The sequence below is a fragment of the Cydia splendana genome, chromosome 25, assembly GCF_910591565.1.
Source record: "Cydia splendana chromosome 25, ilCydSple1.2, whole genome shotgun sequence".
Classification (NCBI taxonomy): domain Eukaryota; kingdom Metazoa; phylum Arthropoda; class Insecta; order Lepidoptera; family Tortricidae; genus Cydia; species Cydia splendana.
The window spans coordinates 8,698,517-8,724,390 of NC_085984.1; the positions used below are offsets into that span (position 1 = coordinate 8,698,517).

The 25,874-nt window shown below is 38.2% G+C and overlaps 1 protein-coding gene across 1 annotated transcript; it reads left to right on the forward strand.

Annotated features, from left to right (window-relative positions):
* Positions 1 to 1,610: 1,610 nt before the first annotated feature.
* Positions 1,611 to 14,967, forward strand: LOC134802726 (zinc finger protein 260-like). Its single transcript, XM_063775377.1, has 5 exons — positions 1,611 to 1,760; positions 3,293 to 3,784; positions 4,158 to 4,244; positions 5,217 to 5,303; positions 13,339 to 14,967. Exons 1-5 carry the CDS (start codon positions 1,652 to 1,654, stop codon positions 14,901 to 14,903), a joined length of 2,340 nt encoding a protein of 779 aa, XP_063631447.1. The 5' UTR covers positions 1,611 to 1,651; the 3' UTR covers positions 14,904 to 14,967.
* Positions 14,968 to 25,874: the final 10,907 nt, after the last annotated feature.

Sequence of the window (25,874 nt, forward strand, 5' to 3'; positions counted from 1 at the left end):
TCCGTTTTTTGTCGGTATTTCGGCCCGCGTCAAAGGAGACGCGAAGCGCGAACTTGCAAGACTCCACATTACACAATATTTTGGCTCCTCTGTGGCAAGATAAATATGAATTATATTATGATATATTATATTAAGCAGCTATATTTTACGGTTTTACAATAAAACAATATGGAAAAACAGCTAAATCACGTATGATGCCATAGATAACTAACAGTTAAACTCGATCAGCTGATGCTTTTCCGCCATATTGCCTCAAACCAAACTGCGAAATCGCCGTGAAGCGTGCGAGTGTGGAGTCATACGTCAACTTCGCGATATGTTCGCTCCGCGACGTCGCGCCGCGATTCACGCACATAGTCTGGAGGGAGCTTTATATTCTTTGGTCGAAAGCGCAGGAAGGTTTTCTAGTGGTGGCGGACACAAATCAAACAATCTTCCATGTCATGCACAATTATTATATTCATGGTATGGTATTATGATCACACAACGACTGTATTGTAAATTCGGAGTTGAAGATTAAAACATATTCTATTAATTTAATTTAGGACGACACAGGTATGACTTACAGCTATAGGCGGGATAAATGTAAAAGAGAGTTAGTCTATGGTCACCCAGCTTTTTATAGAGAAGGAGCATAGACAAGAATGAAAAATGTATTTTTCTAACAAATCCTCTTGTTATTCCTTTATAGTTCTTAGTTCAGGACCGACTCAAGCCTACAGAGGGGAACGCCTGTTAATGGCGGCTCCAGATGAGATTGGTGCCAATTATTTTCCTGATCAAATCGGTCGATTTGCCCATCTCCTCTGGACTCCATTTTACGCGGTGAGGTGCGATAGTGTGTTACTACTTTTAATCCTACCGAAGACGAGGCAGTTTGGCCTATGGTCTTAACCTGTCGAGAATGACGAATAAAGAAAAAACAATCATTGTCAAGAATGTCAACTTGACTTTAGATTCATACCATCATACCGACTTCTACAATATGGTTTTGTGAAATTCACTTTGATGTAAGTATTGTTTAATGAATGAGATGTCGTATTAAATACGATTCTCACCGAACGAGCGCAGTCGAAGCGCATTTCACATTTGTACGGCCATAGCCGGTCCGCTACTCGCGGACGCGTCCAGACGGACTCATTCGCTTCTGCCTTACCCACATAATGTTTAGACACATTGAAAATGCGCTCCGGCGCTGCCCGACTCTGCCCAGTCGGTGGGAATCGTGCATTACTCAAAATCTTTGTTTTAAAATGAAATACTTAAGCCATTTATTAGGTTATGCCTGTTTTGGCCTTAGCTATCATTTCAATGGACTACTAGTTACCAGAGGTTGGAATGGGTGAGCTATTTACCATCTATTTATATTTACCTTATAATTTGACATGCCTTACGTCATATTATAAGGCAAATATAGTTGGTCAGACCAATTGTCAGTAAATAGGAACCAAAAAACTATACTCATCCTTTTGGGTACTAGTTTAAGACAAAGATATGATTCTCTCTGTCTATATTTGAAATGAGACAGTCCTTTGACACACTATAGCGCACCCTTGCCGACCTTTGACTACTACAACTACACATTTTTATTATTTTCAGTTGCCAAATGACATGCGGTATCATGTGAAGGGGTCGGGTATCACAAGTGAACATGAAACCAGGATGTGTTCCCATGAAATTTGCATGTCAACCAGACAGAGAGCAAGTTATTACAGGATGTCAATCCTCTTTGCAGTATGGGGACCAATTTAAAAGTCCAGGTACATCTTACACCTTTAAACAAGCAATTCTTATGTATTTCTATGTATATTTCGGGAATTTCCAAAACAGCTCTAACAATTTCGAAGCAATTTGCTAACCCCCGTGGTTTTCGGGGACGAAAAATTGATCTACTTAGGTCTTAGCTCTGTGAGAACGCACATTTTTGACATTTATATGTTTTTTATAATTGAACACTTAATGCGACACAACCACTTCTTTAAAACTGTCCTGGAGAGGGGGATAGGACGCAAAAGGGGTAGAGGAAAACCCAGAGGCAGCTTTTTAGAATAAGTGAAAGAAACAGTAGGGGTTGTGTTGTATCAAAAACTCATAGAGCTGGTGCAAGATAGGAAATGCTGGATGATACTCCACAGACAAGAGAATAACTCTTAGCAAAGCTCGGTCTTCCAGATTATTATATTATTATATAGCCTTTTTTTTCCACAATTTACATTTTTCATTTCAAATTAAATATATTTCTTTTAATTTTTTGTGGTCCCTGTTTGGGTAAAGGCCTCCTCCAAGCTTTGCCATGTTAATCTATTTTGAGCGGTATCCATCCAGTCCCTTCCCGCTGCCTCCACAATGTCGTCAGCCCATCTTTTTCGTGGTTTTCCTGCCTTTCTCTTTCCCGTGGGGCCTGGCCATCTGGTTGCATGGAGAGTCCATCTCTTGTCTCGGTATCTCGCCAAATGTCCTGCCCATTTCCATTTCTGGGATAGTGCATGTTGAAGAGCATCTGTCAGCTTAGTTTTCTTCCTTATTTCTTCATTTCTTGTTTTCTGGATTCTCCTTAACTTCAAGATGCTCCTTTCCATTGCGTGTTGGCAAGCGAGAATTTTGCTCTTTACCCTCTTGGTGTACACCCATGTTTGGCTCGAATAAGTGAGGCTAGGTAGGATGCAGGAGTCCATTATTATTTTCTTAAGTTTCAAACTGTAGTTGCCTTTTAGAATTTATTTTTGAGCCCAATATTTAGTCCACGCGCACGGTCTTCCAGATATTTCATAATATATCTATTTCTTGTTTCATCAAGGTCGTTGGTGGAATTACTGTGAGCTGTAGACCTCGCGAGCGTAACTTAAAACGGAATAAATGTACGGGTCTGCTATTTTGAAATAATTCCAAAAACTGAATCGACATTATATTTAATCATGGAGCCGGTTTTTTATTTATAAGTTTAGTTATTGTTATTGCAGTTTTTAATTTATAATTTTGCATATATTACTTATTTGTTTACTTATTTCATAAATTGATTTAATCATCGAACCTGCTCACAAAATTTTAAAAGAATCGGTTGAGAAATGCGACCTGTAGAGGAGAACATCTGGACATATGAAAGCATTTTTGCCCAAGCTGAAATGGAGACCTTAGGTAATGCAATTAGTTTCACTTTTAACAAACTATGAAATAAAATCTTGCATTTCAATTTTAACCTTTTTTCCGAAATTTTACAAGTAAGTATACATATTTTTGTGCAGAAGTTTATTAGTTATTACTCGTCTAACTTAAATGCTTTTTAACTTGGCAGTGCACATTAAGGAGCAGACAGACAATATGCAGCATTCTGACTGTCAGATGGAGACACAGTGTGCGGATCAAATTAAACAGGAGTCCTCATGCTCGGATGAGGAGTGCAGCACGAGTAAAGCAGTGATGCTGGCCAGCCTGTATACTAACCAGAAACCCTTATGTTCAGACAGCGCAGGCTATGGTGTGAGCGAGTCAGAAAAGCTAGCTGATGAGCTAAAGGAGGAGGCCCTGTCAGACGGCATAGAGTGTGGCATGACTGGCATGAGCGAGTCGACCATGCTGGCCGGTGTGGATACTGACCGTGATGTAACAGATGGGCTTGTGCTCGGATCAGAGCATGTGAAGGAAGAACCTTTGTCGGATAGCGAAGAGTATGAAATGAGTGAGGCAGCCATGCTGTCAGACCTGTATGCTGACCATGTCGTAAAGGAAGAGTTAGTGCTGGGGCCAGAGCATCCACATCGGCCAGATGTATCTCTGGTAGTCCTCGGTAAGTTATCCTGAGTTATATTTATGAGATTGTCAATACTAAAGTTTTTCAATAACAGATGTCTATCCCAATAATGTAATCAAATTCAATCTGTTGACTTGACATTCATACTAACTTGAGCCAAAATGTATGGTTTAACTTCGATTCCCGGTTATGTATGAGATTTAAAAAAAAATGTAATGTCATTATTATTAAATATAAAATCGAAGCCATGGTTCCTAAGAACAGATTTCGCTATCTCTCATAGTTTCTGACTTCTCCATACTGACCCATTTGGATTGATCGGCCTGGATACTTATCACTAATATGTCAGTATGAGCAAGATGCACACAAACTGGTGGTAGCCACACTTACCCTATATTATTTTTTATAGAATCAACATCTGGCTTCTGTGACGTGCAACCTCTACCACACTACCTCGGAGACCACAATTATGCAAAAGAATCTTCAACAGCAGTAGGTTAGTAAACAATATAACAATATATGGGGCATTATCTATGAAAAGGGACCTTATTGTCGATGGCGCTTACGCCGCACTGCTAGTGTAGTAAATAAAGGTAGTGGACCCCGCAGTAATTCCTCAGCCTGAAAAAACTTTACAGTATGATAAAGTATCAATAAATAAAAAGTATTGTATAAATTTCCAAAGAATAATAATAATAGAATTAAAGTAAATACCTAAAGTCTTAAATCGTTAATATCTTTTTACGGAAAAATGCTCCGTTCAAACTTTCTTCGCCAGACATATTCATGTAACTTATTGCAACAATATATGAAATATCAAAAAAATATCCCAGCAGAAATACCAGTATTAATAAAATAAAATTTTTTGGCGTGTCTTGGACCGGAAAATTGCTCAGTCTAATTTTTTCACTGGAATGCCATTTTATTGCCGTTTTATACCTACAAAATGAAAATCTAAAAATTTTCCACTCTCAGTTTTTAATAGTTCTATACATACATACATTTCGATACGCATTTTTTTTGGATTTTTTTACCCACTACGCCAAATTATATTCTAAGATCATATAAGAAGAAAAAAATGACAGAGCAATTTTCCCATGAAAATGAGCGTCAAAAAAAGGAAGTATCATAAAAAAATATTCTCATGTTTGACAAAACTTTTAGATTTTTTTCTAGTATCACATACTGATACAAATAACTTATTTTGTAAAATAATTTTGGACTGAGGAATTACTCGGTTCAATATATAATCAGATTTGTGTTTTTACCTAACTTTGGAGTTTTTTTTTTTTGGATATTTATAATGTTAGTCTCGGCTCATACTATACAATAACCAAGCTAAATTTCATCGACTGAGAAATTAATGCATGGGTCTCCATACAACAACTTGCTTCATTTACTACCCTATGCGTCGCGCGGCATTGTATTTATATCGGAGCATCGTTAATAATGGCGTTATTTTTTATAGAATCAACATCTATCTTCTGTGACGTGCAACCTCTACCACACTACCTCGGAGACCACAATTATGCAAAAGAATCTTCAACAGCAGTAGGTAAGTTGATTTTTAGGGTTCCGTACCTCAAAAGGAAAAAACGGAACCGTTATAGGATCACTCGTGCGTCTGTCTGTCTGTCCGTCTGTCACAGCCTATTTTCTCCGAAACTACTGGACCAATTCAGTTGAAATTTGGTACACATATTTAAATTAGTGACCCAAAGATGGACATGTTTTTTTTATAATTTTAAAATTCATAGGTTTGAAGTTATTTAAGAAAATAGCCAAAAAATTACCACCCCCGCCCCCCCTTTATCTCCGAAACTACTGGGTCTAAAATTATGAAAAAAAATACACAAAAAAGTTCTTTACCTATAGATGACAGTAAAACCTATAAAAAGTCAAGCGGCGTGAGTCGGACTTATGTACGGAACCTTAGAAACACGAATCCGATTCGCACTTGGCCGGTTTTTTTATTTTATTTTATTATAGATAGATAGATAGATAGATAGCGTTTATTGGTAAAAAGTAATATTTTACATGTCAACAGTTCATCAATATTTACATAGTGCGGTAAATTTCATCACATTGTAATAATAATTATAAGTAAGGAGGGTGGGTGGGACAGGATTCTCTGCCTCTGGCTTGCCTTAGCCGGCCGGCCAGAGTGGAGTCGTTAAAGCTATAAGCTCCAGGGGTGGAAGTGAAATATGCATAAGACGCGAGTTGGCACAGTGGCTGTTAACAGCAACTGGGTAGAAAGCGGCGCACACCTCTCGACACCCCTGAGCCGCTCACACCGGTGTTGCCCTTGAGCCATCCTAGATGTCGCTTTTTGTGGGGGCCCATCTTGTGAGGGCGAGTCACCGTCTGCCGGAAATAAAATTGCATACCGTTTTATTAGGCAGGCGTCCGGTTTTTTACCCCATAGCTCAGTTCTTAGTCCATCGCTTTCACCCAATAACCTAGTTCATTTTAGATTCCATCAACTCTCAATAGTCCTTACACCCTGGCGGGTGCTGCCTCTGCGTGCGTCCCATGACACGGGCAAGGGCAGCCTCCGCTCGGTGTACCCCTTACATTTCATTAAAGTGTCAAAAGGGCCTCTACGTGTTGGCTTCGGCTCCGCGCACGCCTCCCAAAGGTCCGGAACACCATTGTTCCGTGATGGGAAAGACATACAAATTATAAGTAAGTACTTTAATCAAGAAAAGTCATATACTTTTATACATTAAAAAACAAATTAAATTATTAAAATAATATATGTCATAATATTTATAAATTAATTATCTATTTGTCAGTTTACAATTTAGTTTAAAGATGTTGGTTGTTCCCTGTGAGGAATTCATCGGTAGTGTAGTAAGCTTTTTCTAGGAGCAGCTTTTTTAAATTACGTGCAAATATTTGGTCACTGGCGGAATCAACTATTACCTTAGGTAGTGAATTATATAATTTGGGTCCCATGACACCCAGCGACTTTCGAAACTTTGCTAGCCTATATCTCGGAACAAGTAGCGGGTTTTGTCGGCGAGTGCTTCTAACATCAGTCCTAGTGAGAGTTATGTAATTATGTAGATTTTCCCTTACATGTGTGCAGGCTATTTGTATATAAATACTTGGTAACGTGAGTATTTTATGCTTCCTGAACAATTCTTGTGCCGGGTAGTCTAATGGTTTGTTATCAATTAGGCGTAATGCGCGTTTTTGTAATTTAAACAGTCTGTCTCGGTCAGCTGCTGTTCCCCATAGGTCTACGCCCTGAATAAGTATGGAATGGAAGTAGCCGTAGTACGCCTTTTTCAGGTTTTCAGTAGATAGGCTGTTTACAAGTCTGGAAAGTGCGTAATTGGCCGAGGCTAGTTTGTCGCAGCGCGCGTCAATGTGCGCACTCCACGTAAGGCCAGCGTCGATAATGAAGCCTAAGTACTTGACTTGACGTACTTGAGGGACCGTTACATTATTTACTTCTATATTTAACTCGTCAGTAGCAGCAGTGCGTAGTTGAAAATGAATTAAATTGGTTTTTTCGATGTTCAAAAGCATGCCGTTGGCTGTGAACCATTTGGTTATTTCGAGCATTGCTTTGTTGACGTTATGTTTCAATGTTGTAAGATTTACGGCATTAACAATAACGCAAGTGTCATCCGCAAACATGACATACTCATGTTCGGGGCAGGCTGTTGTAATATCGTTTACTAGAATTAAAAAAAGATTATTCCCCATGGTAGATCCTTGAGGAACAGAACAACCACTGATAGTTTCGGGTTTCGATTTTGAGTTTAGGACGTAGGTTGTTTGTTTCCGATTTGTTAAGAACGAAGCAATTGCGTCGTATATTTTACCTTTAAAACCGTAGCGTTCGAGTTTCTTAAGTAGCAGCGAGTGGTCGATCATCTCGAAGGCGCGCGAGAGGTCGCAGAATATCGCTGCGACCTGCCGCCCCCCCTCGAGGTGCGTAAGCACACGCTCCACCAGGTCTCGCGCCGCGTGTGTGGTTGAGCGCCCAGCTTGGTATGCAAACTGCTGTTTGTTCAATAAGTTGTTTGAAACAAAGTGTTTCATTATCTGAAGACTTAACATGTATTCAAAAACTTTAGAAATTATAGGTATTAACGATATTGGTCGAAAACATTTAGGTAGATGCATCTCACCTTTACCTTTGTAGATTGGTTGAACCTTTACCAATTTTAGGACATCGGGATACACACCTACAGTCATGCATTTATTAAACATATTAAGCAATATTGAAATAACAACAGGCGGAAGGTAATCGAGAACGTGCGTCGACATTTCGTTAATATCTTTTGATTCTTTTCGTTTAATGTTTTTAAAAGCGGTTATTATATCTGATAATGTGAAGTATTCGAAATGAAACGTTAGTGATAATGACATAAGGTGTCGTTCTAAGTACGCGAGGGCGGTGTTTACACAGGGCTTTGTATTGTTATCGCACGTGTGCGCATAGTACCGGTTCAGCTGATCGGCCGCCGAGGATGCGCGCGCGCCTTCGCATTCGCCAGCCGACGCGCTCACGAGAACATCAATCGCACTACTCTTACCTTTTTTAGATCTACATGTTTCGGACGAAATGACACGCCAGACGCGGCGGCTCATGTCGTCTTGGCTGTTGGATATCTGATTGTTTACATATTCACTTCGTGCATCTTTTAACGCGGTCCAAAATTCTGATTCTAGCAATAGTAAGCTATCACAAAGCCGTTCGGTGGTATGAGGGGTTTTTAATAATTTAGTTTTTATACTACCGATATCGTAGCGTAACTGACGAATATTATCGTTGACCCATATATTAACATTGTGTCTTATTTGAGTTTTTTTTAATGGAAAATAAATGTCATAGTAATGTTTTATTACATTCACTAAGAGTTCTATTGTTTTTGCAGGACAGGGGCTTTTGTTTAAAAGACAATCCCAGTCATAAGAGTCTAAGGCGAGATAGAAATTATTGATATTTTGTTGGGAAAAGATACGTTTAAATGTATGTGTGCCAGTTGTTATTTTAGGAATATTTAATGTTACGCTCGTACTTAGATGATCGGAAACATGGAAATCCTCACAGGTCACATTACGTATATCTGCTTTAGGTACATTTGTATAGACATGGTCAATACATGTTTTAGACAATTTAGATATTCTAGTTGGAGTAGTTACTAATTGTGTATAACCAAACTGTTTAATAGTATACAACAAATTTTTGGAATTACTACATTTAGTTAATAAATCAATATTTATATCACCTACAACAATCACTTTGTAGTTTTGAAGGGCAGGTAAGCTTAATAGTCGGGATAATTTAGCAAAGAAAATATTTACGTCACCGTTTGGAGGTCTGTACATACACACCACAATCAGGTTGAGGCCTACGCATTCAACTGCACAGGTTTCAAATTGGGACTCCTCGGACAGGCTGCAGACTTCTTTCCGCTCGATGGTCACTAGTCCCGACCTAGCGTAGACGCAGGCGCCTCCTCCCATTTTCGTGGATCTGCAGTACTGGGCGCGTAGCTCGTAGTTCAGGATGTTGACGGATGTTATCTGTGCCGTCTGGAGCCAGTGTTCTGTAAGGCACAGTACGTCAATCTGGTCTTGTTGGAGTTGTAATTCGCATTCTAATTTAGATGTTTTATTTCCGAGGCGGTTAATGTTTTGGTGTACTACACATATATAAGTGGGTTTATCTGGCATTTTGGTAGGTGATGGTTTTTTATTTGGGAGATCGCTTCTCCCTCGGGCGGAGAAAGGGCTGCCATTCTGAAATGCTGGTGTTAAGAGGCCATACATCTGTATTTAAGAAATCTTCATACACGGCTATCGGAATGCCAATTTTAAACGAATTATACGTTTCGTGCTTTGATTTTATCAGTTCGGCTGTGTATTGAACATCGTCACGAATTGTTTTTAAATGTTTGATAACACTGTCAGGGGACGTGTCTTTTTCAAAGTAACATCCGTGGAAATACTTCAATACTTGAACTCCGCCTATTTCTGTGTTTTTTGCTGTACCTTTAATATTCAGGGATGGCTTGAAGTTGCGCCGGCGGTGGTGACGGGTTTGAAATGTTTGCCAGTCATTGTCATTGTTTTCGATTTTATTTATTGAAGTTAAGTCTATATTCTCGTCATTTGACTGGGGTAGGTCATGTACTATGTCTTGAATCACGGAGTGCGGTTCATTTTGGTCAATTTTAATTTCATTGTCTTGTTTTGTCTTAGGTTTCGTGTTGGCGGTTCGTGGTTGAGAGATTGCTAATCGCCCGTTCGGCTCTCGCTTCTGCGGTGGCTTTCGTTGAGCTGCGAGTCGTTCCTTAGAACGGGTCGCAGCGCTGCGTACTGGCCGGGTGGGAGCGTCAGGGACAGGAACCGGTTACCTTAACCGGGGTTTTTCATAGGGTTATTTTAGAGGTGTTTATAAAAACCCCTACCATAACGGTAACCGCTTAATAAGGTAACACTTTGATTCGGTAACCGTATCAGATCGAGTTAACCTCTGTTACCGGTAACCGAAATAAAAACCCAGTCTATTCAGTTACCTCATTATGAGGTTTTTGACCAGTTCAAGCGATTGTAATCTTTACGCACACTTAAATTCAACTTATTATTGAATAACCGAGGTTGGCATGGGCGGTCTATGAAGCCTCCAGCACAAACAAGTTTTTTGCCTTTCCTTTGTTTATCTTTATACCTACCTGTGTGGTGTGTTCTTATTATAAATATTATTATATTATAACTAAAATAATTAAAATAAATAAATTAAATAAATTAAATAAATTAAATAAATTAAATAAATTAAATAAATTAAATAAATTAAATAAATTAAATAAATTAAATAAATTAAATAAATTAAATAAATTAAATAAATTAAATAAATTAAATAAATTAAATAAATTAAATAAATTAAATAAATTAAATAAATTAAATAAATTAAATAAATTAAATAAATTAAATAAATTAAATAAATTAAATAAATTAAATAAATTAAATAAATTAAATAAATTAAATAAATTAAATAAATTAAATAAATTAAATAAATTAAATAAATTAAATAAGTTAAATAAATTAAATAAATTAAATAAATTAAATAAATTAAATAAATTAAATAAATTAAATAAATTAAATAAATTTAATAAATAAAGTCAATAAAATCAACAAAATATAAATAAAGTAAATAAAATAAACTATTTTTTTAGTATTTTTTTTAGTTCTGACGGCACATCACTAAAACTACTTTAATGTTGCAAACCAATAAGCAACCGATAATAAAGGTTACCATAACTGAATGAAAACCTGTTAAAAACCCTTAACAAAAACCCTATCGCGATGGGGTTTTGAGATTAACTCGGTTAAAGGTTAGGGTTACCGTTTCAATAAGGTTACCATTACAATCAGGTAACAGTATGATAGGGTTACCGAATGATAAGGTAACCGAATCGATTGGGTTACCGAATTGATACGATTAAGCGTAAAGAGGGGTTTTCCGGTCCTTGGGGAGCGTGCGTAAGAGCGGGACGGCTAGTAGGCGTTGAGGCACTGCTCGATGCGGCGGGGGTTGATGTTACACTGGTCTGGTTCGTCGAGCCAGGTTTTGTTGTTTTGATTTGTTGATTGGTGGGTCCTTCACATTTTGTCACATTTGAAACGGTTTTTAGATCACTTATTTCGTTTGATATTTCGTCTAGTTTGTTAAATATAGACGTGATTTTTTGTTCTATAGGTTGTAAAACACTTTGACGGATGATTTTTATTTGTTCACTGTCAATTGGCGACATTTTAAATAATATTTGCGATATTTATTTGAGCGAGCTAACTGTGACGCGCCGCCTACCGCACAAAACTGAAATATAAATTATAAATAAAAAAAATTAATTGAAAAAAATCCAACAATTACAAACAATCATAATACGCTTAAATAGTTACTTAAATATTATTATTATTATTAACGTACAATCATGGTCTAGAAAAGTAAACAAATAAAATAAAAGATCCTATAAGCAAAAATTGTAACTGGCTTTAACATAATTATTTTACATCAATACCTAAACTAAGTAACTTAAGACGAAACAGGAGCTGAGTTTTAAATATTTTAGGTAATTATACCCGTCTCGCTAACGGAAGCGGCTCCTAAAAGTCGTAAAACTAGTGCGATAAGGACAAGGCGAAAAATCCTGCGTAAAAATCTCAAAAATCGAGGTTTCGTACTCGACTGTTTCCTCCTCCAAAACTTAACCAAATTTGGAAATCTAAATGATTATGAAATTATCTGTGTCAGACCGTTTTGCTATTTGGCTAATTGATATCAGTTTTGAATACTACGCCTCTCATTGCGGCATAGTCAATGAGGCCATTTTGGCCATTTTGAAGGGTTCTAGCGGCTTAAAAAACAAAAATATCAAAAAAAGCAAAACGGTCCAACACAGATATTGACAATATTAATCTGTGTTGAAAAAAACATTGCTCTAGCATCAAAACCCACGGAGGAAACAGTCGAGTACGTTTGTATGGAGAAATGACCACTCCTGTTGGCTCTTAATACTTGTATCTTAGGTATATCGTGATTGTAGGTCAATGTAGTGTAAGTTAGGTGCTTATTTTGTAAAACAATGAAGATTATAATTATAGTACACGGATTATAAAAAAGGAAGGATTATAGTATGGGGATAAGTTCGCCTTTGTACTAATGACGATTGTTATTTTTCCTGTTTTGTTTTGTACAATAAAGTGTTTTACTACTACTAGTACAAGAATGTAGGTAAATATCAGTGAATTAAATCGTTTCAACTTGACAATTTACAAATTATTATTTATTTCACAGAAAATATGATCCATAATTTATTAATACCTACACCCAAGGCCAAAAGTATGGAAGCTTATACTTTGATAGAAAAGTTTGATTTTATATTATTCATTGACGATTTGAAAACAATTTGAATAGTAAATTGATAGAGAGGAGGATTTTTGTATGGTGTCCATAGAGAAATAAGCCTTTTTGAAAAGACTGTCCTCAACTATCATCTTTGTCCTAACTTTTTTTTATCTTTCGACAATATTTTAGGATATTTTGATATGTAGCGGGAATTTTTCATAATTTGGGGTTGCCCAATGCAAATTTTAGGAGACAAATATATAACAAAGATATATACATTACTTACATGAGACATTAAAGAAAACAACGTTGTTTCCATACTTTTGGCCTTGGGTGTATATTTATACCTATATATATCAGGACTGGCCTTACGGGCAATAAGAATGGGGCATGAATAGTACAGTGGTGTGACATCGCTACAATTAACGCGATTGGCTGATGAGTACGTATCACGCGCGCGCGGCCGCGCGATTGGTCGCAACTAGTTGCGTTAGACTGCACGATTGGCTCGAATTCGTGAGTGACACCGCTGTACTTGTACCAATTTTAGTGCACGTAAGGCCAGTTCTTAAATATATACGTCAATGTTTTATAAAGACATTTAATTCACGTTCCACATAAAAACTAGCCCCATTCATGCTCCATTCATATTGCCGTGAGGCCAGTCCTGAGATAATATATGTATACGTCAAACAGTGTAACAATTTGGTTTCAGTATTTGAAGAAAAACCGTCACAAGAGCGCGTCCTTAGTCGAAACTCTCCGCTCGCGCTCCGAGACTGCTGCGTGCGGCTCGAATGCCTCCAACACCACGAGGCTCTCGCCGGCAACGACACTACCCAAGTCACAACACACACTGACACGGATTCTAAAATAATAAAAACAGAGCCAACGGTCTACGAATGTAATAAAGAAGATAAGAAAACATACCCCTGCGAAACATGTGGAATGCATTTTACACAAAAAGTGTATTCGATTATACATAAACGAATTCACACTGCCGAAAGGCTTTATTCGTGTAACTTATGCGAAAAACGTTTTAAAACTTCTGGTTGTTTGAAAATTCATGAACGTGTTCATATTGGTGTAAAGCCATATTCGGGCGAACCCTGTAACAAGCAGTTTCAGGATGTGCGGCTATTAAACGAATATAAAAAAGTTCATACAGGTGAAAAACCATATATGTGCGAAATATGTAAAAAACAGTTTTCGAACATACCGTTTTTAAATATACACAAAGTTACCCACACGGGTATTACGTGTCAAATTTGTAAGGAACATTTTAGGCAATGGGAAAAATTTCGAATTCATAAGCGAACTCACACAGGCGGGACGATATATACGTGCGCGCTGTGTAATATGAAGTTTGCAAGTGTCTGGAAATTCAATGCGCACAAACGTACACATATAAACGAGAGGCCATACGCATGTGGAATATGTGGAAAGCGGTATACACTAGCTTCTCATTTAACGAGACATAATCGGTATCACACTGGTGAAAAACCTTTCTCCTGCAAGATGTGTGATAAGAAATATTCGGAACGAGATTCTTTGTGCAAACACATACTAAGCCATACTGGAGTTAAGCCTTATTCTTGCGAAATCTGCAAAAAACGGTTCGCGCAAAAGAGCTATTTGAACAGACACATACTAAGCCATACTGGAGCGAAGCCTTATTCTTGCGAAATCTGCAAAAAAAGGTTCGCGCAAAAGAGCAATTTGAACACACACGTACTAAGCCATACTGGAACGAAGCCTTATTCTTGCGAAATCTGCAAAAAACGGTTCGCGCTAAAGGGCAATTTAAACACACACATACGAAGCCATACTGGAGCGAAGCCTTATTCTTGCGAAATCTGCAAAAAACGGTTCTCGCAAAATTGCAGTTTGAGTAGACACATACTAAGCCATACTGGAGCGAAACCTTATTCTTGCGAAATCTGCAAAATACGGTTCGCGCATAAGGGCAATTTGAACTCACACATACGAAGCCATACTGGAGCGAAGCCTTATTCTTGCGAAATCTGCAAAAAACGGTTCGCGCTAAAGGGCAATTTAAACACACACATACGAAGCCATACTGGAGCGAAGCCTTATTCTTGCGGAATCTGCAAAAAACGTTTCTCGACAAATTGCAGTTTGAGCAGACACATACTAAGCCATACTGGAGCGAAGCCTTATTCTTGCGAAATCTGCAAAAAACGGTTCGCGCACAAAAGCAGTTTGAACACACACATACGAAGCCATACTGGAGTGAAGCCTTATTCTTGCTTAAGATAAGATCAGATATTTTAAGAATTTAAAAAATCATAATATGCGATGTACGTTAAATGAACTTTTAGCACTCGACACGTTCGTTTAAATGTACTCTACATTTAAAATAAATAAATTGATAAAATAAAATAAAAAGCCTTTATTAATAGGGATTATTACACTAGTGACTTAAGTATACCATAGAGTAACTTATACATACTGTACCTTAAACTGTTTTTTGACAAGTTTTCACAGAGAATCAAATATGACATTGATACATCAAGGCGGTTTGTTTACAAAGGGCTTACTGGGAAACGCGAAATCGAAATACAGCTACCTGCCTCTTTATCACTCTAATATGCAAGAGTGATAGAGAGGTCAGATAACAAAATTTGGTTTGCGGTAGACCCTTAGATTGGGACTTATTGTGGGAGTGACGCCACCTACGCAGAGTTTCGCGTAATATTACCTATTCTCTACAAGATTAAAGTATGTTGTATGGAATGTCATTAAGTATGTGTCGGAGCGTGACTCCAGGAGGACGTATTGCAGCGTCATAGTTAAAGACGCCTGTATAAAGTCGATTAGCAATGTTTGGCTACGTATTACTGAGTTGTAACGAAATTCATAATGTTGCGTAGAGAGTAACGCCATCTATTGGCGTGTTGTTGAACTAAGATGACAGGTAGAAGGCTTGGGAACATCAAGAGGTTTCTCTTGGGTGAACGTAGGCACGAGTTGGCAGTTTTTGTCGTTATGTTGGTGTCCAACCTCGTGCCTAATTCGCCACGTTCCTGAAGGATTATTATGAAAACTTGTAGAATCCAACGTTCTTTAACTATTTAGCTGTTTTATTCCAAGTGTTATTTTGATTTCTTACGTGTGATTAGAAGCTTACTTTTGTAAATTAAAGAGAAGAAGTGTTGTTTTGAAAAGATGTGTCCCGCCGAGTTTGTTGCCGGTCCCTATTGGGATACCCTTCTCCAATTGAGAAGGAATTAAATCTTCTCGGGTCAGAGGTGTACGGTTGGAGCCGGCCTAGCTTGACTTGAATAAAGACTTGAACGATTTTATGTGATCCTTTTATTTGAGTTCAATCTAAATACATCCCAATAGCGACTAGATAATAGTAGGCACTAGTATGGATAACAAGTCCGAAAGTTTATTTCATGCTCTGGAAGCATACTGAGTTAGCTGTGAAGTAATAAGATAAGATAAGATGTTTATTTGTATAGTCATGTACATGGGATGTTATTACAGTTATACAGGAAGCTTCCATGACACCCTGTCAGGGCACACAACTTCTAGATATAAGAAAAGTTAATACTAAAGTACATTACAGGCCATGCATGCTATTATTATGTCTAATATTTTGAATTAATGTATAATTAATAATTAGTCAGAGCGAATTTCGTATTAAGTTGAATGTCAATGTTAGTTTGATTACAATTTTTGGTATAAGTAGTGCGGCTAGCTTTCATCATTTAAAAAGTTATCCACTGAGTAATAGCATTTTTGTATTAGGAAGGTTTTTAGTTTTTTGTGAAACAGTTTGTCATTTGGTTCCAATTTGATCTCATCGGGTATTTTGTTTACTACTTGGATACATACGTAATGGGGCCCGTTTCTATAGATGGCTAATTTAGAGCTTGGTGTTTTTAATTTGTTTCTATACTGGCTTCTAGTTTTGTATGTATCCAATTTAGCTTCAAATAGATCGGGGTTTTTCCTAGCAAAGATAGCGGCCTCCATTATGTATATTCCCGGAAGTGTAAGTAGCTCATATTGTTTGAAAAAAGGACGGCAACTGTTTGGGATCCGTATATTTGCCAGGATTCGTACACATTTTTTCTGCAGGACAAAGAGTTCGTGAGCGTCAGTGCTGGCTCCCCATAAGACCACACCATATCGGAGACTAGAATATATGTACGCGTAGTAGACGGATAGTGCAGACTCAAAATCTGCATTATCACGTTAAGCGCGTAGATAAACTTTGTTAGTTTTGTCTTCGCGCCTTGTACGTGGGCCTTCCAGTCTACTCCGGAATCAATGAAAACTCCTAGTAGTTTAAATTCTGTGACTTCCTCTATCTGGGCGCTATTTATGTGTAGGTTCATCTCTAAAGATTTTTTCTGCTTGGGTTTAAATTGTATAATTTTCGTTTTCTTTATGTTTACTTCAAGGTTGTGGCATTCTAACCATGTTCTAACTGTGTTGAAGATAGAAATAAGTTGGGAGTTACATTCTGTGGTATTTGTAGCGCTGAATAAAAGGGAGACGTCGTCGGCAAACATTACACAGGTCACATTGGGATCTAGGATTTTCGGCAGATCGTTTATATATGTCAGAAATAGGGTACATGCTAAAATACTTCCCTGTGGCAAAGAACAAGTGGTACGGCGTTTTTGTGAGGCAACTTCAGTCACTTCTCGGGCTTCGTGATTATAGTAGTCTATGTGTACATATTGTTCACGATTTGTAAGGTAGGATTTGAACCACCTGTGTGTCGTACCGCGTATTCCCATTTCGTATAACTTTGAGAGGAGTATTTCGTGGGACACTTTGTCGTATGCTTTGGTCATATCGAGAAGTAACCCAATGCTGTATTTCTTATCATCGATATGCTCTAAAATTTTTCTAATGTATTTGAATATTGCTAACGTTGTTGAGTGATGTTTTCTGAATCCGTGCTGATTTTTGTCAAATATTTTATATTTTTCGAGGAAGCTATACACACGATTGGCCATTGCTTTTTCGAAGATTTTTGAAATAGCCGGGAGTAATGCGATAGGACGGTATTGATTCGGATTTGTTGCCTTACCACATGGTTTTAAAATTGGTTTAATTTTAGAAATTTTCAGCTGGTCTGGGAATATGCCGTTATCGAACGATTGATTTATTAGTTGTGTTAAGGGTGAAGCTAGTTCATTTGCGCACAGTTTTAATAACGCCGGCGGTAATTCGTCTGTCCCGAAGCTCTTTTTGTTCTTAAGCTGTTTGATTAATTTCAGTGTTTCGCATTCGGTAATTGGACTTAAAAATATGGAGTTAGTGACAAAGGTGAGGGCAGGACGGCCGACTAGCGACTAGGGCTCCCGGTATCCGTGTTACACGCCGAAACGAATACCCGTGTTCTTAAGACCGGCGGTGCTAAGAACACGGTTTACACGGAACCGCCGGGATCCGGATACGTATCCAAGAACCGTTCCCAAGAAACGTTTCTCAGATACGTATCTCCGTTTACACGGGTACTTAAGACCGGCCCGAACGGATCCGAAACAGTTTGAGCCAATCAATGCTCTAGCTCTGGGTATGCAAGGTCTAGTATTGAATGTTGACTTCAGATGAACTCGTTTAGCGTACGAATTTTTTTTTAATTATTTATAACAGTTTTAACACATGTGTTAATATAACATATTTAACCAACTATACAATACAGGGTCATTTTTGGACCGTTAGCCATATTGTGCGAGGTGATTAGGTAGACCATACTGAACAACTTTTTGTATGGGACCAACTCCGAAATCACAAATTTTTTTTGGCCGTTTCATACATTTTGGTCGAGTGGATGTCGACGTTTTCTATGGGAAGGCCAAATTTTTTTAAGGGATTTCGAAGTTGGTTGAAAAAGTTGTTCAGTATGACCTACCTAAAAATCACCTCGCACAATATGGCTAACGGTCCAAAAATGACTCTGTATATGAATGGAAGTAGGTGTCCCTATTCTATATAGTCTACTATTTTTCATTTTGTCCCTAGTTTAGAACCTTTTTTTTTTTATTACTATTATAGTTTTTAAGCTAATTTCATTACCTACATCAATCGAAGAAACACATTTTATATATAATGATGTAATAGTTTCGTGAGGAATAGGTATGCAGACAAATACTACCACCTATATTAGTTAAAAATAACAGTTTAGAAAATACATATTTATGAATTACATAGTCATTATTTTTATAAATTTAATGTTGCGCGAAAACATCAAATCTGCCAACGACTCAAAAAAAGTACACACAAGCGGCATTCGAAACGTAGGATTTCACACGACAGCCTTAAAAATAAAAACCCATGCTACCTTGGTTACCTTGTGATTATATTGTTAAATACATTGAGATAGATCTCAAAATTGGTAATCATTTAGGTTCACTTGGGTCACTTTCACACTAGTGCTCAGGTAATAAATGCCGGCCGGTGGTGTTCTATTCATTAGATTAGAATGTGTTGTTTTCCAATACCCTTTTGTCTGATATCGCCGAAAACAAGTAGGTTCCCAAACCACTATCAGAACTGTCACAACCAATTATAAGCTTTATGTCGTTGTAATAAGGTCTGCACATGAAATTGCAACAAATGCAGCGGCAAAATTTTAAGAAGTTTCCCATTGTTTTGTAGTCGCAGTTTTAACAAGCATTTTTCTGCTTAGGATTCTATTTTAGAGTCCCTCGCTAGACTTGGGGTTTTACTGTAAAATCCTTCGTTTCGTTTAGGATTCAAATTACTCCCACGACGTAGGTAAATATGTCTACCATCTGCTAAAGACGGTACACAATAAAATCTGGCCATGTATGATATGGTAAATCTTTTAAATGAATGTTTACTTTAAAGCAGCATTTTTTCGTTAACTAAACAATAAAGTGTTAGTATTTTAAGTCTTATATAAAATACTACTTCGATAAGTAGCATAGGTATACTGTATTTCTAATTTTCTATTCGTATTGCAACATTGCAAGCAAAAACTACCTGCACAGATAAGGGTTTTGTAAACCGTTAATGAATTTCGACTCTATGAACCACGGAATAAGGTTAAGTATGACAGAAACTCGTCCTCTTAAGTACGCCGGTCCGTTCCTTCGCTACTTGTCAAGGACGTGTCCGGAGCCACGGGTAAATAAGATCCGTTTCTTCGAATACCCGTTTATCCGTGGAGACGGATACTAATTACACGTTTCTTAATTACACGTGCGGAACGGGCCAGAAAACCGTGTACGTGTTATTCGGAAACGGGTATTCGGAACGTGTAAACGAAACACGGACCCGACCGCGAGCCCTACTAGCGACTGCGCGGGCGCATCTATGCAACCCGCGCGTGCGTTGTCAAGCGGCGGTGATGACTCACCTACCGATGCAAAGTACTCGTTAATAGCATCGGCTACTAGTTGGACGATTCTAAAATTTTATCGTCAATTTTTAAAGACATGTTTTTGTATCGTCGTTCGTTGTTCTTTCGCGTGATGTTATTTATTATGCTCCACATGGTTTTGGTTTTGTTATTCGTTTTTCTAATTTGTTTTGCGTAATTAATTTTACTGGATTTTCTTATACATCTTTTCAGCATTTTTTCATATTTTTTATAGAAATCGTGGATAATCTCGTTTCTTGTCGTGTTAACGAAGATTTTAAGCTGTCTTTTATGTTTGCAAGATATTTTTAAGCCTTTAGTTAGCCAAGTTTTAGTTTTAGACGACGTGTATAGTCTGATTCTTTTTTTAGGTAAGTACTTATATGTGAGTTTAAGATATTCTGCAGTTTATCACTAAATGACTGATAATTTTCATTAATGTTGTTTTTATCTAATATTATGGTACCCCAATCGATGTCTGACAATGCTTGCCTAAAAGAAAACATATTTTTGTCACTAAATATCCTACCTTCCTTATGCCAGGGTTTTTGTATGGTCTGCAAGGTGTGGCTTTGGACTATGAATGTAACGCCTTTGTGATCCGATATGCCATGGTCCTTTATTTCTAGAACATATTCTTTCTGATTTGTGTATATGAGATCGATACATGAGTTGGAATCGTTAACCTGCCTAGTTGAGTTTTTAACGATTTGAACTAGATTGTGACATAACGTAGTATCATTGAGTTTCCTAGAGGTGCCAGAGAGTCTTAACATATTGATATTAAAATCACCTACGATAACAATTCGTTTTATTTTGCTCTTTGAGTTGTAATTTACATAGTAACTTATTCAAGCCATCAAAGAAACTGTCTATATCGCGATCGGGTCGGTAGATATTTATCAGTATCATATTTTCACTTGGTATTTCTACCCCACAACACTCAAAAACACATTCAATTGACAGTTCCGCAATGTCCTTTTTTTCTACAAAATGTATACCTTTTTGTAGCAGAATGGCCACACCGCCTCCTTGATGTTGTTTACGGTACACAGACCAATAGACCGAGCTTATAGGACGACTCGCGGTCACCGCCCGTATGGTGTGTAGGTCAAATATAAGATTGTTCGCGCGCCGCTCCGATCAGTTGCGCCCAAGGTTACGACCTGTTAGCAGTGTGCACGAGTCTAAGAAAATAAATCGTAAACTATTGAATTCATTGGGAAATCATGGGATATTGCAGCGTAAAATGGTGTGGCAAGTCATCTAAGACATCTACTTACGAAACAGATGGAATAACATCCCACAGGAAAATCAAATTCATTATTTCATTGAATAATGTTTCTTGTCCGCGGGGTTCATTTTATACTGGTCAGTAAGCAGAGGCGAAGTATGTCCGTCCCTTTTCGTCAACTTGAAAATGCAATGCGTTATCCCTTTCCCTTTCGACTAGCGATGTGACGATGATGCTTTTTCAGTTGCGGAAACTTCGTGCTTCGTCATACCGTATTGTACCATTTTAGACATAATATATAGGTAATATGTTGTGTAAGTTTTTTAGAATACTCTAGGCCAGCGGAGCAGTTAGGCCGCATGTCACGAGATGGACCTGATGATGAACTTCAAAGAAGTGCGAGGGAACTCGGTGTTGGTTTATGATAGACATATGTTGTATGGGTTTTTTAGAATCCTCTAGGTGAGCAGTTAGGTCTCATGTCACGAGATGGACCTGATGATGAACTCCAAAGAAGTGCGAGGGAACTCGGTGTTGGTTTGTGATAGACATATGTTGTATGGGTTTTTTAGAATCCTCTAGGTGAGCAGTTAGGTCTCATGTCACGAGATGGACCTGATGATGAACTCCAAAGAAGTGCGAGGGAACTCGGTGTTGGTTTGTGATAGACATATGTTGTATGGGTTTTTTAGAATCCTCTAGGTGAGCAGTTAGGTCTCATGTCACGAGATGGGCCTGATGATGAACTTCAAAGAAGTACGAGGGAACTCGGTGTTGGTTTGTGATAGACATATGTTGTATGGGTTTTTTAGAATCCTCTAGGTGAGCAGTTAGGTCTCATGTCATGAGATGGACCTGATGATGAACTTCAAAGAAGTGCGAGAGAACTCGGAGTTGATTTGTAATAGGCATATGTTATTGGCCCGTTGAATATGTTTTCAATACAACCTTCTATGACCTTAATAAAACGGACAAAAGAAAATAATTGTATGAGATTTTGGCGACACTTTTTTCTCGTATCGAAAGAGATTGCGATTCTGAGTGGAAATAATATAAACATTCTAAACTTTAAAATTCATGGGTACTTTAAACAGAAATGCCCTAATATGTTAAGTAAAAATTTCAGGTACATTATTAAATTACTTAATGAAATATTAAATTAATCAATATAATTATTAAGTAAGTTTACTCTAAGTATACTAAATTGGTAACAATTTTACCACAATAAATTTCGGTATCACTGGTAGCAGTACCCACTACCTGTAATGAACATGTCCCATCCCTACGCTTACACGTGTCAGCGCGCCATGTTTGAAACGACCAATCGCAACGCCGTGAGCACCCCTCCCGCACCTCACAGTTTGGTGATTTGCGTCGGGAACAAAATGGCCAATATTAGGTTTCTAGAGGCGGTGTTCGTGTTCTGTGTTACGGTAGTATGCCGCTGCGAACTCGTAGCCGTCGATTTTTACTAGGTTAATCTGATTTTCGGATATCCATGTTTCTGAGATGCATAGTGCTGGGAATTTGGTATTTAATAAAAATGTTTCAATACATTGAGATACTACGCCCACCCGCCATCCTGTACACACCCCATGCTGCCTCCCTCCGTCATATGTTTAAAAAAGTTAGTTCGTAAAGACCCCTGGGCCCTGTTTGGCTGAGGGCCTTCTCCAGTTTTCGCCAAGTTTTTCTATCCTTGGCCTTCTGTGGCCAGTCCTTGCCAGCTGTAGTACAGAATAAATAATAGTACTACGTACAAAAGACTCACTCTTTAACAAAATGCGTCTGTTACGATCAGGACAGGTATGACCGCTAGGTGGCGACAGCGCCACGCGCGGCTTATAAATATAGCTAGCCACCAAAATTGGAGTGGAACGAATGTACTTTTAGCTACCTGTAGCAAAGCGACGGAATCGCGGAGTGAGCCACGCCTAGCTGTAGCCACTATTAGGCCCCGTTCGCACGGCAGCTTTTTCAACGCGCGTTAAAAAAGCGTTTGAATGACACAAATGGATAACCATGTATGTATTCACACGAAGGCGGTTTTTAAGCGCGGCGCTTTTTTATCGAGCACTGTTCGATTTTCGGCGTTGAGCGTTGGCGTCAAATTGAATAGAGCATACGGAACTCCGTGTATCTGTTCTCACAAGCGTTAAAAAAGCGCCGGCGCTGCTGTCAGTTGGCTGTCAAGTGTCAATTTTTGGTGTCAATCGTCAAGATTATTATTAGTTTCACCTTAAAAATGTCAACTTATGCTTACAAATTCCTGAAATATTCAAGCTATATTCAAATAATACGTCGTAATAGCAAATAAAGTATGGCTTTGCTGAGATGCGTACGTGGCAGTACGACTCACAAGTGATTTTTAAGCGTTCATATGAACAGAAATATTGGAAACGGTAAAAAAGCGCCAACGTCGGGTTTTAACGCAACGCTTTTTAAGCTGTCGTGCGAATGGGGCCTTATCGGTCCACCTTTCTTTCGGCTTCCCGTGTTTCCTGGTCCCGGTGGGACCACGCCATAGCGTGGTTATTTTTAACTTCAAATATACTGTATTCATGTAGGCCTAGCAAGTAGCAACAAGCACTTATGAATAGTAGCTACTTATTACATGTAATTATATTATCTTAAGAGGGTTAGAGGAGGGTAAATTTTTAGATTCCTTTTGATAAATAATAACGGTAAGATAATTTATTCATTAGTAATTTTACTCCTACTATTTAAAAAAGTACTTTTATTTACTTATTTGTACATAAATACAAGACGCGCTAGTAAAAAAGTGGCAACATTTCTTACTTTTTTTGGTCTTGAATTACGTTTTGCAGTTTAGGTAATCCATTTCGTTGTTGACTTTTGTATTAAGATTTAAGATAGGTACGAACGGCAACACTCTAAGTGTCCATCGGTGGACCTTATGCGTTTTGTAATAAGGTTTACGCTTATTATACTCACCACTCCCAAAGTTACGAGAATCTGTATCACGTGAGGCAGCCCTAGTATCATACCACGGCTACGTTATGTCTATACTCCGCTATGGTCTTATCATATGGGGAAATTCCCCAGATATACAAAAAGCTTTTGTTAAACAAAATAAATTATTAGAGCCATTTTTTCACTTAAGCCACAAGACACCTGTAAACCCATATTTAATCTAAGTACACAAACTTTTGTCGTTGCCTGCGTTATATATATAGTCGCACCAATAAAAATCTGCAGCGGATTTGATAGCCCACGCAGTGTAAGTGTTATTTATACGTCATAATTTCATAGAAGTTTGACGTTTAAAATGACACTTGCACTGCGTGGGCTATCAAAATCGCTGCAGACTTTTTACGGTCTAACTATATGTCGGCGGCCGATCGTAAAGCCTCCTCCACACTCGTGCGCGAGTCGCGGCGCAAAGCCGCGAACGCGAGTGTGGAGTCCTGAACGCAGACCTGCGAAATCGACTCCACACTCGCGTTCGCGGCTTCGCCCGCGATTCACGCGCATAGTCTGGAGGGGACTTCTGATCAGAGCGGCTACCGCGAAGACCGAAATTCGCATATTGCGGGGATCTTTCACTTTTAGGCCCCATTCGCACGACAGCTTAAAAAGCGTTGCGTTAAAACCCGACGTTGGCGCTTTTTTACCGTTTCCAATATTTGTGTTCATATGAACGCTTAAAAATCACTTGTGAGTGGTACTGCCACGTACGTATCTCAGCAAAGCCATACTTTATTTGCTATTACGACGTATTATTTGAATATAGCTTGAATATTTCAGGAATTTGTAAGCATAAGTTGACATTTTTAAGGTGAAACTAATAATAATCTTGACGATTGACACCAAAAATTGACACTTGACAGCCAACTGACAGCAGCGCCGGCGCTTATTTAACGCTTGTGAGAACAGATACACGGAGTTCCGTATGCTCTATTCAATTTGACGCCAACGCTCAACGCCGAAAATCGAACAGTGCTCGATAAAAAAGCGCCGCGCTTAAAAACCGCCTTCGTGTGAATACATACATGGTTATCCATTTGTGTCATTCAAACGCTTTTTTAACGCGCGTTGAAAAAGCTGCCGTGCGTCCGTACGCTTCATTGGAGAAAGGCCCCGTGGCCTTTCTCCAATGAAGGCGTAATTAGAGTGACAGAAAAATCCCCGCAATTTGCGAACTTCGATTTTCGCGGTTATAGTCCAGGCATATCGTGAAATTTCTAGGCATGCGCTCGGCACATAGATATATAATATACAAAGATTACGTCCAATGTCGATTAAAGTAGCTAACACACTATCGCACCGCACTATCGCTTGGTGCGGTGCGATAGTGTGTTAGCTACTTAACAATGTGGAAACACTTTGCTGTAGCCATGTCGATAAAGTCATATCGATAAACTATCGACATTTCTTGCAATTTTAATTTTACTTCAAAGGTTTAACGATACCTAAAATGGACAAAAACGCTTTTATTCTTTGTTGTGGTTATCAGATCACAATTTTATCGTCACGCCCCAGCAGGGAACCAAGGGAAAGTTCAGATATTTACCTACCTACTAAAATATGTATTCCGCAATAATTGAATTATTTTATTATATTATAGTATATTCATTTTTCATTAGCATTTCAATTATGTTTATGTTTAACGAAGTCATTG

Excerpts from the sequence above, each read along its gene's own strand:
- LOC134802726 (XM_063775377.1), top strand. The coding sequence starts at position 1,652 with ATGAAACCAGGATGTGTTCCCATGAAATTTGCATGTCAACCAGACAGA. Across the intron at positions 3,785-4,157 it reads TGTATCTCTGGTAGTCCTCG|AATCAACATCTGGCTTCTGT; the intron begins GTAAGTTATCCT and ends TATTTTTTATAG. Across the intron at positions 5,304-13,338 it reads AGAATCTTCAACAGCAGTAG|TATTTGAAGAAAAACCGTCA; the intron begins GTAAGTTGATTT and ends ATTTGGTTTCAG.